General features: G+C 65.9%; 2 protein-coding genes across 2 annotated transcripts in view; one reads left to right on the forward strand and one right to left on the reverse strand.

Moving 5' to 3' along the window:
- Nucleotides 1-9,762, forward strand: UBALD1 (UBA like domain containing 1). Its single transcript, XM_037507675.2, has 3 exons — nt 1-131; nt 3,080-3,142; nt 3,507-9,762. Exons 1-3 carry the CDS (start codon nt 12-14, stop codon nt 3,849-3,851), a joined length of 528 nt encoding a protein of 175 aa, XP_037363572.1. The 5' UTR covers nt 1-11; the 3' UTR covers nt 3,852-9,762.
- Nucleotides 7,497-12,767, reverse strand: part of CUNH16orf96 (chromosome unknown C16orf96 homolog) — a 21,361-nt gene continuing 16,090 nt past the window's right edge. The window contains exons 15-19 of the mRNA XM_054693930.1: nt 10,485-10,562; nt 9,689-9,911; nt 9,065-9,203; nt 8,222-8,410; nt 7,497-7,682 (exon numbers count right to left, since the gene is read on the reverse strand). Coding sequence (XP_054549905.1) covers nt 7,497-7,682; nt 8,222-8,410; nt 9,065-9,203; nt 9,689-9,911; nt 10,485-10,562 — 815 coding nt within the window. The remainder of the gene's footprint in view (nt 7,683-8,221; nt 8,411-9,064; nt 9,204-9,688; nt 9,912-10,484; nt 10,563-12,767) is intronic.

The raw sequence follows: 12,767 nt of genomic DNA on the forward strand, positions 1-12,767 counted from the left end.
GCGGCGGCGCCATGTCCGTGAACATGGACGAGCTCAAGCACCAGGTCATGATCAACCAGTTCGTGCTGACGGCGGGCTGCGCGGCCGACCAGGCGAAGCAGCTGCTGCAGGCGGCCCACTGGCAGTTCGAGGTGCGCGGCCGGGCCGGGGGCGGGGGTCCGTCCCGCGTGGCGGCGCGGCCGGCGCGGACACGTGCGGTGCGCGCGCCCCCCGGGGCGGCCGGCCGGCCCGCGCGCTCGGCCCGGGGTCCGGCGGGTCGCGGCCCGGCTGCCCGGGCTCGGCGCGCGCACGCGGCGGCGGAAACGCGCGGGGCCCCGGGATCCCGCCCCGGCCCGCGGGCGGGGGGACGGGGGACCCCCCTCTTTTGTTCGGGTAACGGCCGGGGTGGGGCGGCGGCGCGGCCCGAACGGACCGGCGGCCGGAAGGAGCACGCCCAGGCCTGGGCCGAGCCGGGCCCGCGCCGCCCCCACTCCCGAGCCGCCGGCCGTGGGGGCCGGAGGGTCCGCGTGCCCGGTGGGCCGCGGGCGGCGCGCGTGCCCACGGACATGTGCGCTTGTGTTTACGCACGCGCCACGCTACGTGTGGGCATGTTGGCGTGTGTGTAAACACGCAGTCCACGCGGGGGTGGGGCGTGCGCCGTGTCCACGCTCGCCGCGCGTTCGCCGGGGGTGCCTGCGCGCACGCGAGGAGGCGTGCTGGACCCCGCGCCGCGCGCCCGCGTGCCGGCCGCGAGCCACAGGTGTGTCTGGTGCGCTTCCGTGCGCGCGGGCCGTCTACCTGCGCGGGTCGCCGCGCGTCCGGGGCTCCGGGGCTTTCAGCCGGCGGGGCCCGAGGTGGGGCTGCCCGTTCTGGCCCCCACCCCTGCCTCCTCGACCCATACATGCCAGGGCCGGTGGTCTGTGCTGCCAGGAGGCCGCTAGGCCTCCCTAACGCCAAAACCCGGAAACACCCCAGGGTGGGGATCGGGCCAGAGACCCTTGAGCTCCACCCCTTACGAATGTGAGGTCGCTCTTCTCACTGTGCGCACGCGCGCCCCCGGTATCTGGGCCCAGTTGGGACCCAAGAACCTTGTTTGTTGATGGGGAGCCTTCCCAGGAAGGGTGTTTGGGTCTGCAGGGCGTCCAGAAGTTCGGGGGCTCTGGGGCTCAGCTTCTTGGAGGTGGGATGGAGTTGGGGAGGCAGTGGCCTGTCCGCCCAGAGGAGCTTCCTACTCAAGTCTTATGGAGCACCCCTGACCCTGTGTGCTGCCCACTCCTGGAGAAGGGAGGCTGCTGTGACTCTGGGCAGGTCTTTCCCTCCCCCTGCAACCCTGGGGTATGTGAGGTGACCTCTAAACAGTGACACCCCCCCCTTTCCCCAGGCCTGGTAGCCCCGCCCTGCAGGAAGCTCCCTAATCAGCCCGTTGGTCTCAAGGACTGGATGTGGCAAAACTTGCAAAACCACATTCATGGCCGCTTGCTTGAGCCTCCATCCCCATGCATGGCTCCCCCCTGCTGGGGCTGGGCAGACAGGTGTCTGGTGAGGAGCTGCCCTGCCTGCCCGCTGGGCCTGGCGTTGGCTGAGCGGTCACTCTGGCAGCACCAGTTGGCTGACTTGATCACAGGAATTGAATATGTAGCTATGAGGGTTGAAATACCTGGGGAGAAATTGTCCCTGGAGGGGCAGGAGCAAACTGCACACTGGGGGTTTTGGTGGCCCCAAAGATAGGAGCTCTGTGCTCCCTGAGTCTGTTTTGTCATCCGCAAAATGAGGGATCCTAGAGAGGTTCTCTTAAGGTGAAAATGAATTGTGAACCCCCAAATCTTAGGTCTCTGCATGGGGGTGAGCGAGGGGTTCCTCTCAGCCAACTTGCCCCCATGTGCCCTCCACCGTGATGGGCAGCCTACATTGGCCGAGGGCTCACCCAGACAGAGGCCGTGTTTTTTGGTCAGATTCTCTGATTCAGGTGTTAATAGGGACAGAAGGCTGCAGGGGGAGGGGACCTGTGTGTTTTAGGGGGTGGGACTTCACCGTGATGGAGAAGGATAGACAGAAGCAGAATCACCTGTGGGGATCCCCCACAGGTAGCCTTTGGAATTGCAGTAGGCAGGAGGGGGATGGGTTGGGTATGTTCCTGGGGATCCAGAAGTGGAATTGGGTCATCAAGAGACCTTAAGAGACCAGCACCCCCAAGCCCCCCCCTCTTGTGTCCCCATCAGGAAATACCCAGAATGATTCATTTGAATTTCCTTTAAAAAAATAATAAACCCACCCCCCTGGGAGCCTGGCTGGGTTTTGGGGTGTGTTGAGGCAGGACATTGGTTTAAGCAGGCTGCAGTGTAGGAGATGAGCCTGAGGCTGGCGCTGGCTGAAGGGCAGGGCCCTTCACACACTTGCCCCTCCCTCACCTAGCGCTGTGGCGAGAGCCTTGGGTGCCCTGACTTTCCTCAGAGTCCCTCCTGCAATGACCTGAGCCAGCATCTCCTTCAGGGGCTCCTGGTGACCCCTTTAGAGTTCCTCCCTTGAGGTCCCTCTCTCTCCTCGAACCCCCAAGACCCCCGCCTGCTCTGCCGCCGTGGGAACTTTCTGGGGGAAGCTTAGGCGAACAGAGTGTGAAACCCAGACCAACCTCCTCCACTCAGGGCTCTCCCCAGTAGGTGCCCGAGGACCCTGCTGTGCTGCCTGGAGTGGTCTCCTTGTGGAGACTGAGCCCCGGCTGGCAGGGCTCTTGATTAGCCGAGGAGAGGGGCAGGTGGTCACAGACAGGGACACTGAGGCTCCAAGGGGAGCGGGGACACTTGCTCCCCAGCCAGTTGGTCAGCGCGGGGCTGGCATCTCCCAAAGTGGAGGCTGAGGTCTGTTGAAGGCCCTTCCCGGCCATGGTGACGGCTGGGGAGTGCTCGCAGAGCCTCGGGGCCGTCACTGCCTACCAGGCCCCCTCAACTCCCCCACCCCCACCGCCGAGTTTCCTCAAGGGTCCTGGTGACAGGCACGCCACCTTGACTCCCGTCCACGCCATTGGTCATCAGGCTCCAGGCCTCCCCAAGTCCCGAGGGGCCAGGCTGGGTCCTGAGGCTAAGCAGTGCCTTTTCCCCAGCAGACGGCCCTCAGCGCCTTTTTCCAAGAGACCAACATCCCCTACAGCCACCACCACCACCAGATGGTAAGTGCCCCCCGGAGTTCCTGCGGCAGAGGGTGGAGGTGGGTGCTGAGCCTGTGCCCCGCAGGTTTGGTGGGCTCCCCTGCTGCCTGGGGTCATCCGGGGGACCTGGGGAGCACGGACACTGGCTGCAGACAGTGCTCCCCACCCGGGGGCTGACGGAGGTGTGGGGGCTGTGGGGAGGCCGTGCACCTGCACCAGTGTGAGGGCCCCACCTTTTTGGCACCAGACTTTCTCTGAGCCCAGCGGCTCTGCCCAGAGCACTGTGGAAGGGGGCACAGGCGCCCACCGCACCTGTCTCCTTTAAGGGGGCCCGACCCTCCCAGAAAGGGGTGCTCACCCTCCCTCTCTGTTCTTCCCCCAACAGATGTGCACTCCCGCCAACACCCCCGCCACACCCCCCAACTTCCCCGACGCCCTCACCATGTTCTCCCGTCTCAAGGCCTCTGAGAGCTTCCACAGCGGCAGCCCGATGGCGGCCACGGCCACGTCGCCCCCGCCGCACTTCCCTCACGCGGCCTCTGGCAGCTTCGCGGCGCCCGGCTGGCCCGCTGCGGCCTCGCCCCCGGGGGGCCCACAGCACCACCAGCCGCTGCAGCCGCCCCTGTGGACTCCGGCACCCCCTTCCCCGGCGTCAGACTGGCCGCCTCTGGCCCCCCAACAGGCCGCCTCAGAACCGAGGGCCCACCCGGCCATGGAGGCTGAGAGATAAGGGAGGCCCCTCCCCCTCCCGGAGGCCAGGACCCCTGGGGCGGGGGAGAGGACGTCTCTGCGGGCCCCTGCACCCCCCTCTGTTGCAGCCTCTTCCCCAGCCCTGGAGGAGAGCCCGGGCCCGAGCTCCCGCGCGACGCCGGGCTGCAGTCTGGGCGCCCAGCTTGCGTGGCCGCGGCCCGGTGGTCTGGGTGCTGGTGGATGAACTCCAGAGACCAGACGACCTTCCCCAGAGGACTCGTGCTCGGGCCACAGGCCTCGCGGGGCACTGGGCCCGTCCTGTCCGGAGCGCCCGGGGCCTGGGCCGCGCCCTCGGGAGTGCAGAGCCTTGTCGCATGTGCGCGTCGCTGTGTCTGTGTATTTATACGTACGTCGCTCTTCGAGAAGCAACCTAGTTCATGGGCAGCTGGACTTTGCATGCTAGAGTGAGCCCCCGCGCCCCTTGCCAGCCGCCCGGCTCCCCAGGGCCCTGCCCCTCTCCCTAGCGCCCCCTGTCGGCCGGCCTTGCTGTTCCCTGCAGAGAAAAAGATGGTGGGAGACTCCAGGACTCTCCCCTCCCCCGGCTCCTGCCTGCTGGGGCTGCCTGCATGCCTTCCCCGGTGCCCGGGGTGCCCCATGCCCATTTCTCCCCCCAACAAAGGAGAAGAAAGAGTCCCAAACCACCACCAGGCTCTGTGGTCTTGCCTCTGGTCCTGAGCTTTGCTGCCAGTTCTTCCCTGTGGAGGGCGAGGCCGCGCCGCTCCGCTCAGTCCTTGCAGCCACATCGGCTCTGGTCTCCCTGCCCGCTGGCGGCTTTTCCTGTGGAGTTAGTTTCTGGCCGGTGTCCCAGCGTCCCGGCCTCCATCTGCCCCCCTTCCCCCTCGCCAGGCTGGTCAGATTTTGGCCTCCTAGTGGGCCTTCCCACCATCGAGGCCTGAGGTGAGGCCAGTCTCCTCTGGAGGTCAAGGTAGTGTCAGGCTGGAAGGACTGAAGTGTCAACCTTCCCGTTTCAGGCCCTTGGGTGGGGCCGCTGGGGGGCAGGCACTCCCCTGGGGGGCTGGGTGCCAGCAGGTGTGGCTGCAGAGTCGGTGGGGCTAGCGGCCAGTCAGGACCAGGCCTGGGCAAAGGAGACAGGCCACAGGGACGGGATGGACTGGAGGTCCCAGGCTGCTTCCCAGCTGGCCAGGGCAGACATCTGCTGTAGCCCCAAGGGAGGAGTCCGCCCGCCCACCTTGGGGGAGTGGTCCCTGGAGCAGCCTGCACCCCCAGCAGGGCAGGAGGGTGGTCAGGGCCTGTGCTGCCGCTTCGCTCAACCTCACTCCATGTAGGACAGCCTGACGGCTCGTGGCCCAGAGAGCCGCTCCCGCTGGGAGGTGCGCTCAACACTGCACAGAATCCCTGGTGAGCCTGGGCTTTCTGAGCAGATGCCCGAGTCAGGCGGAGCTCCACCTCACCCCTACCGCGGAGCCTGGCAGAGTGCTCCCAGCCTGCCTGGGACAGCTGTTGATGCTGGTCACTGAGCTGCCATCTCTGGCCCTCACCTTGAAAACTAGCAGGGCCCAGAGAGGGTGGAGGACAAGATGAGAAAGGTGGGGTTTGGGCCTCCTGAATTGTCACGGGGCTTCATTCTTCTGGAGGGGAAGGCATTCTCGGGAGTGCCACGCCCACTCGGGTGGTGGGAGGCTTTGCAGGGGGGCTGGGTTACCTGCTGTGGGGTGATGCACCTGAGCAGTGCCAGCCGGCAGGTGATGGGATTGGGGTCCAGCACCGCAGGGGATGGTGTGTGCTAATTTGCACTCCTAGAAGCCCCCAAATTATCTATACCCAAGATAGTGTGGTCCCCAGGCCGGCAGCATCACCCCAACTGGCTAGAGAGGCAGTCCCGGGGACCCAGTGGAGAAATGCCCTGCACTGAGGTGAGGTTGGTTTCTCTTCTGGAGCTCGAGGTAATCTCAGGCTGGAAGGACTGAGGTTCCTGTAGAGCCTGGTTATCCAACAAGGGCGCTGCTGACCAGGTGGGGTGTCCCGCCATGGCCCCAACCTGTGAGGTGTGATAGCACCCTCAAGTTGTGATGAAATGTCTGGAAACCTGGCTAAATGTCCCTGGGCTCTGCACCCCAAGTTTCTTACAGTGGGCTCACCCCAGAGTTTCCTTTGAGATCTGTAAAGACTGGCCCTCAAGGCCCCAGAGCCCTGGGGGAGAAGTGCTGTGGTAGAATCCTAGACGCGTCCCAGGGTGTTGGTGACCCACCTGGTGAACTGAACACCCCTCAACTGCACGTGAAAGGGCAAGCTCACAGAGGGTCACGACAGGTCAGCTTACGGGCAACCCCAGCACACGGCCTTTGGGGACACTAGACTTGGGGCCCCCAAAATTAGGGAGCAAAGGGTCCCCTGCGTACTTGAGGCACCTCTTCTAGAACGGGACCCAGGTATCGGTTTTTATTCACTCCCCAGGTAAGACGAGCCAGGAGCAGCCTAGAGGGAGGGTGCGCGAGCTGGGCCCAGGTTCCCAGTGCTTCCCCCGTGGCGTGCAGGGACCCCAGGTCTGTGAGCCTCAAGGGTGGGAGGAGCCCAGACAGCCTAGAGGGGAGCCTAAGCTTGTGTGAGACCAGGAAACAAGCAAACCCCGGGGGCGGGAGGGGGGGGCTGCGGCCCCTGGGGGAGCCAGCCTCATGCTGCAGTCTGGCCTGACTGCGGGACTTGGGCCCCGCTCCAGCATCCACGAGGTTGTGCCAGGCGGGTCTTGGGCCACACAAGTCTCACTTCTGAAGAGGGGGGTCATGCTGAGTCAGGTGGGGTGAAAGGCGGGCTCCCCAAGAAGAGGGTGTGTGCCCCTTGCTGTTGAAAGGCCCGCTGGTCTTGGTTTGCCGCCGCTGGTGTGCTTGGGTGGCATTTGTGGCTCCGATTTGTCTGCAACATTTATGATCCAGGGGCTAAGAAAAGCTGCCCTTCCGGCTTATGTAGGGAGCGTGTGATAGGAGGCCCAGGTTCCCCCAAGGCCACAACAGGCTGAAGGGGACATCAGGGTGGGGACACCCCCACCCCTGGCCACCACAGGTGCGTGGTCTACCTCCCCAGGAAACACAGGGCAGCACCGGAACACTGGGCAGGCGGGGCTCCTCTGGCAGCTTTAGAAGGAAGGGCCTGTTTGCCCACCAGGTGCTCCCTGGAAGAGGAGGGGCTGCTGCAGGGCTGCCAAGCATCCCCAAGGCCTTCCCCGGGGTTCTCAGGAACGTGCTGTTCCTCAAGCCTGAGCAGGCGGGTGGGGCTTTTCACAGTCGCTGGCACCTGGAACAGATGAGCTTTGACTCAGGCTGCTCCTGGGAGTTGGGGAGACCTGGGTTGGCCAGGGAGATCCGTTGAGGCCAGGCCATCTTCCACTCCGCATGAGGGAAGGTCATTGGTTGCTTGGCCACAGCTTACATCCGGGAATGTGTGTGTTTCAGGTGAGCCTGAAGAGAACTTAGCTCTTCTCAGGGAGGGTCTCCAGGGCAAGGGCCCACTGCCAGGGCAGCCAGGGCCTTGCCAGCGGCTTCTGCTTCTGGGGACAGCTCCCCCTTGGGGACACTGGCCGGTCCTCCTCTCCAGGCAGCGAGACCACCAGGGACAGGAGGGGGAGCAGAAAGAACCCACTGCTGGCTGTGTGCACCAAGAGGGTCTCTGCTTAGAGCCCCCAGATCCGTGGGGAGTCACCAGGGGTCAGGCCAGCCATGGTGGTGGTGACGGGCCTGGCGTGCTGACCAGTGTCTGAGGAGGGCCGCAGCAGTGCCTGAACGTCCCCTTTCCAGCTGGCGGCGCCTTCTGGAGCAGGTCTTACTGGCGCGACGTCTGCAGTCCTCGGTGGCCCTACCTACGGTTAATGAGCCAGTATCTTTGAAAGGGGAAAAATGCTAAGTGACTCCTTGACGGGGGTTTAGGGGTGAAGGTGGTTACCACGTAGCATGTCCGCTCTAGCACCGCCTTGGCAAGAGGCAGCCCCATCCCGTCTGCCCAACTGGTACGTGTGCTCACATAGCAGCCCAGGCCTCCTGCCTCCCTCCCCGCACGACACATTCATCTCGGCCTTAAACCTGCACGTTGCAGAGACCCCCTCACTCCCAGTGGGGGAGCCCCTCCCCCTCGAGGAGGCTGGACCTAGGCCCTTCTCAAGTTTACACTCTGCCTGCTCCCCAAGGCCTTCCTGCTGGGGTGACCAGGCCACCCTTCTGGGGCAGCTCCGGGCCGGAGCAGGTATGCCTCCTGCCAGCCCACCCGCCACCATCCTGAGCCAGGATGCTGGCTACAGCCTGGCACCTTGGGGCCAGGCCAAAGGCAGGCTCCCCCCGGCCACCCCTCCCCCACAGAGACAGGATGACCCTCCCCAGTGTGAGCAGCACCGTGGGGACCCACCTGCTCGAGCAGGGTCATTTCTAACCTGAGGAGTGGCCAGGGCAGCAGCTTTGGGCCCAGTGGGGACTGGTGTGGGGTGAAGAGTGGCCCGGGTGCCCGCGTATCTAAGGGCAGGGGCAAGTCCAAGCACAGCCTGGCTCGGGTCCATCCCCCCTTCCCCAGAATGCCCAGTCTGGCCGCACCGCCCACCTGCAGGGAGAGGTACGGAGAAGCCCGCTACATGGGCGGCACCCGAGACCGGCCTGCCCACCAAGCCGGACCTGTCCCGCAGCCCGGGCAGCTCCAGCGAGCCTGGCCACGAGGCCAACGTGATGGAGGAGGGGAGTTTGCTGCTCCTCGGCCACAGTGGCTCTGGGAGGCTGATCCCGCGGGGCAGGCAAGGCCACCCTCTGCGGAGACACGGGGCCCAGCACCCGCATCCACAGAAAAGCAAAAGATTTTATTGTGGAGAAGTTGCCAAAAATATTCCTGAGGCCGCAGTCCGAGCGCTCGGCCCATGGTTGCGTGGACAGGTAAGTCCCCCAGATCACCTTGGAGAAAGGAGAGAAGCAGGGCTGCGGGCGTGGCAGGGAGGAGCTGGGGGAGGGGTGCTCCTCCAGGGCGGCGCCCCGGCTCCCTCCCAACAAACCCCTTATTCTGTCTTCCCAGGGGTCTCTGGCTGTTGGGGGTCACGCCTGAAAGCTGCACAGAGTGAAATGTTCTTTCAGTCTTTGTGAACTTTGATAGCTGTGCCAGGACGGCAGGCACCCCTGGACAGGCCGGGGGTGGGTCGGGAGGGGTGACTGGTCCAGGGGGAGAAGGAAGCCGGCGTGCCGGGCCCGGCAGCTCTGCCTGGAGCCTCACTGAATGGCCAGGTGGGAACCCTTCAAGCTTAGGTCTGTTTTGGGCCCCGCCAAGGCCTGGCATGGCCGCCAGAAAGACTTCACGCGGGCGTGCGGGGCCCATCCCGGGCGACAGCGGTCCCCGCTCCCCGAGGACCAGCCTGGAAATAAACAATCAGACTTTTAAATAGCCGGTTCCTCACAGCCGTCCCTTGTGGAAACCGCTGGCACGGAGAGCTGAGCGGATGCACGCGGGCCCGCGAGCTCCCGTGAGGAAACTGGTCTTGGTGGAGATAATGGCTCCAAGGAAAATGGGCACCGGCCGCAGCCGGGGGGCGCGGGTCCTCGTGAAATCATTTCGGCAAAATAAAAAGGCAAGTGATTGCTTCCAAAACCACCCTAGCGGTGCCGTGCTGGGAGTCGGTCAAGGCATTAAATTGGCTCAGCAGAAAATTCAACCTGGGAAGCTGCCGTCTCGACGAGCTGGCGGGCGCGCTTGTGCCGTGCGTGTTTGGGGGCGGAGAGTTAAAAGGGCCACAGGTTCAAATGAGTCCCTGTGGAGACCCCCCATGTCCGGTGTCCAGGGCCCCACATGTGCCCCAGGTTCAGGCCCAGCCTGGGGGTGGGGAGGGGGCGCAGAGCTCACAGTTTAGTGGGCTCCTCGGTGGGCTGGATGTTGGTCCGGGTCTCAGAGCGCAGAGGCCTGGGGTGCCTGGCAGGGCCTGGGGCCAGGAGGGGGTCCCGCAGGTCCCGCAGGGAGGGCGGCAGCCGCGGCAGCAGTGTCAGGGGCGGCAGAGACGGAGGCCGAGCCGGCACGGTCTGGTGTAGGCCCAAGGTGGCTGAGCGGACACCGGTGTAGGGGTGCAGGGCTGGAGGGGCAGGAGAGACCAAGGAGGTGTCCCAAGAACATTCTGGGGAGAGGCTGGCCCGACAGCGCATCCTCCTAAGGAGAAGCCCAAGATCAGCAGTGCTTTGCTGCGGCTCCCCCGTCTCAGCCCCCTTGACCTTCCTGGGATGACCAAGTTGAAGGGCCCCAGAAGTGGATGCTCCGAGGGGACACAGGACTTGGAGCCTGGGACTCGGCTCTGGACCAGCTCTGGTTCCCCTCAAGGCCGTTTATCTGGGAGAAAGCGCGTGGGCCCGGAGATACGGGGGTGCGCAGCAGCTCAGTGCCGCCAGCCTGGCTCCCAGGGCCCCCTGGCAGACGGCCAGGAGGATGAATGGGCTCCCTTACCCCGCGCTGCAGCCAGCTCCTGGGCCAGGAAGCCCCCCTGCAGGGCCACGCAGGCGCCTGGGACGGCTGGAGGTCCCGGCCAGGGAGCTGGGTGCCTGCCTGGGGCAGCGCAGGTGGGAGAGGGACGAGGAGGCAAGGGAGCCTCAGGTGGGACAGGCAGGCCTGCCGGGAGCCAGCCGAGCCCGTGGCTGGAGGGACGGGCACTCACAGGAGGAGACGCCGAGTGAGGAGACGAGGCGCGAGCGGTCGTCCAGGTTCCTCAGCGGAGGGCGCGGGAACTTCACGGCTTAGCGGCACAGGAGGGGGGGTCAGGCAGGGACAGGCCCTTCCAGAGGGCCCCCCAGCCAGCGCCTACTTGACTCTGGGGAATCCTCCGGCTCAGGGCCCAGCCCTCCCAGCCTTCCTGAGTCTGGACCTTCCTGAAAGCTTGAGGCCAAGGGGGAGGCGGTCGCCCGGCGTCCCCGCAGGATGCAGGTGGGGGGCTGGGGACCGGTGACCGGTCAGCCGTGCGGCCACTCTCGGCACCACCGTGCCCGCCCGCCGCCGTGCTTGGCGTGTGCGCAGGCGCATTGCTGAAGGTGGCATTCACTGCCCCGAAGCAGCCGAGCAGCGGGAACCATCCCGGCGTTCAGCTCACGCGCAGCAGGTGCGGGTCGCCGTCCAGCCCCCGCCCCTCGCGCGGCCGCTCGGTCCCGCCAGCTGCCTGCTCGACGGTTCACAGAAATGGGACCCGACACGATGTGGCCATTTGCAGCTGACTCTGTCTTCGCTGCTGAACCTCTTTCCACGTCCAGCCAAGCGCCACCCCCCGCCCCCGCCACACAGGCCACGGGCCGCTGCGGGCCAGAAGACAACGAGGAGGCGTAGGGGAGGGGGGCCCGCTGGCACCCCCGCAGGGCACCCAGGTCTGGAGTGAGGGGCCAGTTTCAGGGCCATGGAGCTCCCCTCACAGGCAGCACCTGAGCCCTTCCTTGGCTGTGCCCTCAGGCAGGCCCCTGCCTCTCAGGGGACCCTCCCGGGTCGCTGTCTGTCCCTGCGCGTGTCTGTTACTCACGGAGGTCACTCGTCATTACACTGCAGCCGACTGTCCCCCGGGGGCTGAGAGCGCTCCAGGGGCGGTGACAGTTGTGTTGGCCACGCAGGTCTCCCGTGGCGTCCCTCTGGCGCCAGTGGGGCTCAGGGGTTACTAGCGGAGTGACTCCTCCCCAGGAGGGGCAGTTGGGGGGTCTGCTTTAAGGGAAGAGCTCACGAGCTCACGCTTCAGCTCGACCTCTTGCAGCTCAGGGCCCGTGAGCCCGTCCAGCCATGGACGGCCAGGAGCCCGGTCCTGGTCCTGCCACGGCCATGTGTGTTCAGAAGCTCCCCGCTGGGCTCGCTGGACTGGCCAGGTCTGCTGGCCATGGCCCCAACTCCGCCTCAGGCTCTGCTTCCCAAAGGACCCAGGTGCCCGGCACCACCCTGGCGCCCATCAGCCCGACGTGCCCCCTGAGCCTGAGCCGAGAACATCCCCTTTGTGTCCCGTGGGTTCTGGGGTTGGCAGGCGTGCCATGCCCAGCCGGGAGCGCTCCCGGGCCCCCCGGATCCCTCCCCACGTCAGCAAGACTGTCCACTGCTTCCCTCCAAGGTGAGGACAAGGCGCTCGGCGAGGCGGGGGGCCGGGGTGCAGCGGGGACCCAGCACTCCCTGCTGCTGAAGCCCCTGTTGGTGCTGCTCTAGGAACACAGGTGGCTCCTGCCCCGCCCACCCCGTCCTCCCTCCTCCTCCTCTTCCTCGCCCTCCTCCTGGTCCTTTGTTGCGGCAGCCCCAGGGGAGGGGAGCCCCGTGTCCAGCACCCCAGTGCAAGAGCCCTTCCCTTCCGGCGTCAGTTCCGCAGGGACACGGCAGGGTCCGGACGAACCAGCCGGCTCAACCCAGCCCTCTCTCCCGTGGCTCCTGGATTCCCGGCGTGCGGCTCCCGCCCGGGACAAAGCCGGGGACTCCTCCTCCAGGGAGGAGGCTCCCGACGGGGCCACAGAGAAGAGGCGCCTTTGTATGGTCAGTCGGAGTCCTGGGGCCCCGGGAGGAGCCCCCCCACAGCGGGCCCTGGCTCAACAGCCCCGCCCGTGACGGCGAGGACAGGCCTTGGGCTCTGCCCATGTCTCCTCCTCAGCCGGAGCCCTCGCCAGCCTCCCTTCCTGCCAACAGCCTCATCCTTCGGGGCTCCGAACTTTGGCTGCCACTTACCCCAGGGCCTTGGCACCAGCTTGTCCCACCTGCCCCCACCCAGTTCACCGCTCCCGTCCCTCCTTCCTCCCGAGCAGCACTCACCCTTCCTCTCCCCAGCGCACCCAGCCTGCCTGCTTTAGGGAGGCCCCACGGCACCCCTCCCTCAGCCAGCGTCCTCCCCAGCTGTCCCGGCCCCAGGGCGCTCCCCACAGGCCAGGTTTTCATCTCCATAATGCCGGGTCCTCGCCTCCCAGTGAGTGGCTTATGGTCTGCTTCTCCCACTAGA

Source organism: Talpa occidentalis, unplaced genomic scaffold (genome assembly GCF_014898055.3).
Source record: "Talpa occidentalis isolate TD23 unplaced genomic scaffold, MPIMG_talOcc4v2.1 talOcc4.12, whole genome shotgun sequence".
Classification (NCBI taxonomy): domain Eukaryota; kingdom Metazoa; phylum Chordata; class Mammalia; order Eulipotyphla; family Talpidae; genus Talpa; species Talpa occidentalis.

Bases quoted from the DNA above. Each gene is read 5' to 3' on its own strand.
- UBALD1 (XM_037507675.2), top strand. From the start codon at position 12: ATGTCCGTGAACATGGACGAGCTCAAGCACCAGGTCATGATCAACCAG. The intron at 132-3,079 runs GTGCGCGGCCGG...TTTCCCCAGCAG, and splicing joins CGGCCCACTGGCAGTTCGAG to ACGGCCCTCAGCGCCTTTTT. The intron at 3,143-3,506 runs GTAAGTGCCCCC...TTCCCCCAACAG, and splicing joins GCCACCACCACCACCAGATG to ATGTGCACTCCCGCCAACAC.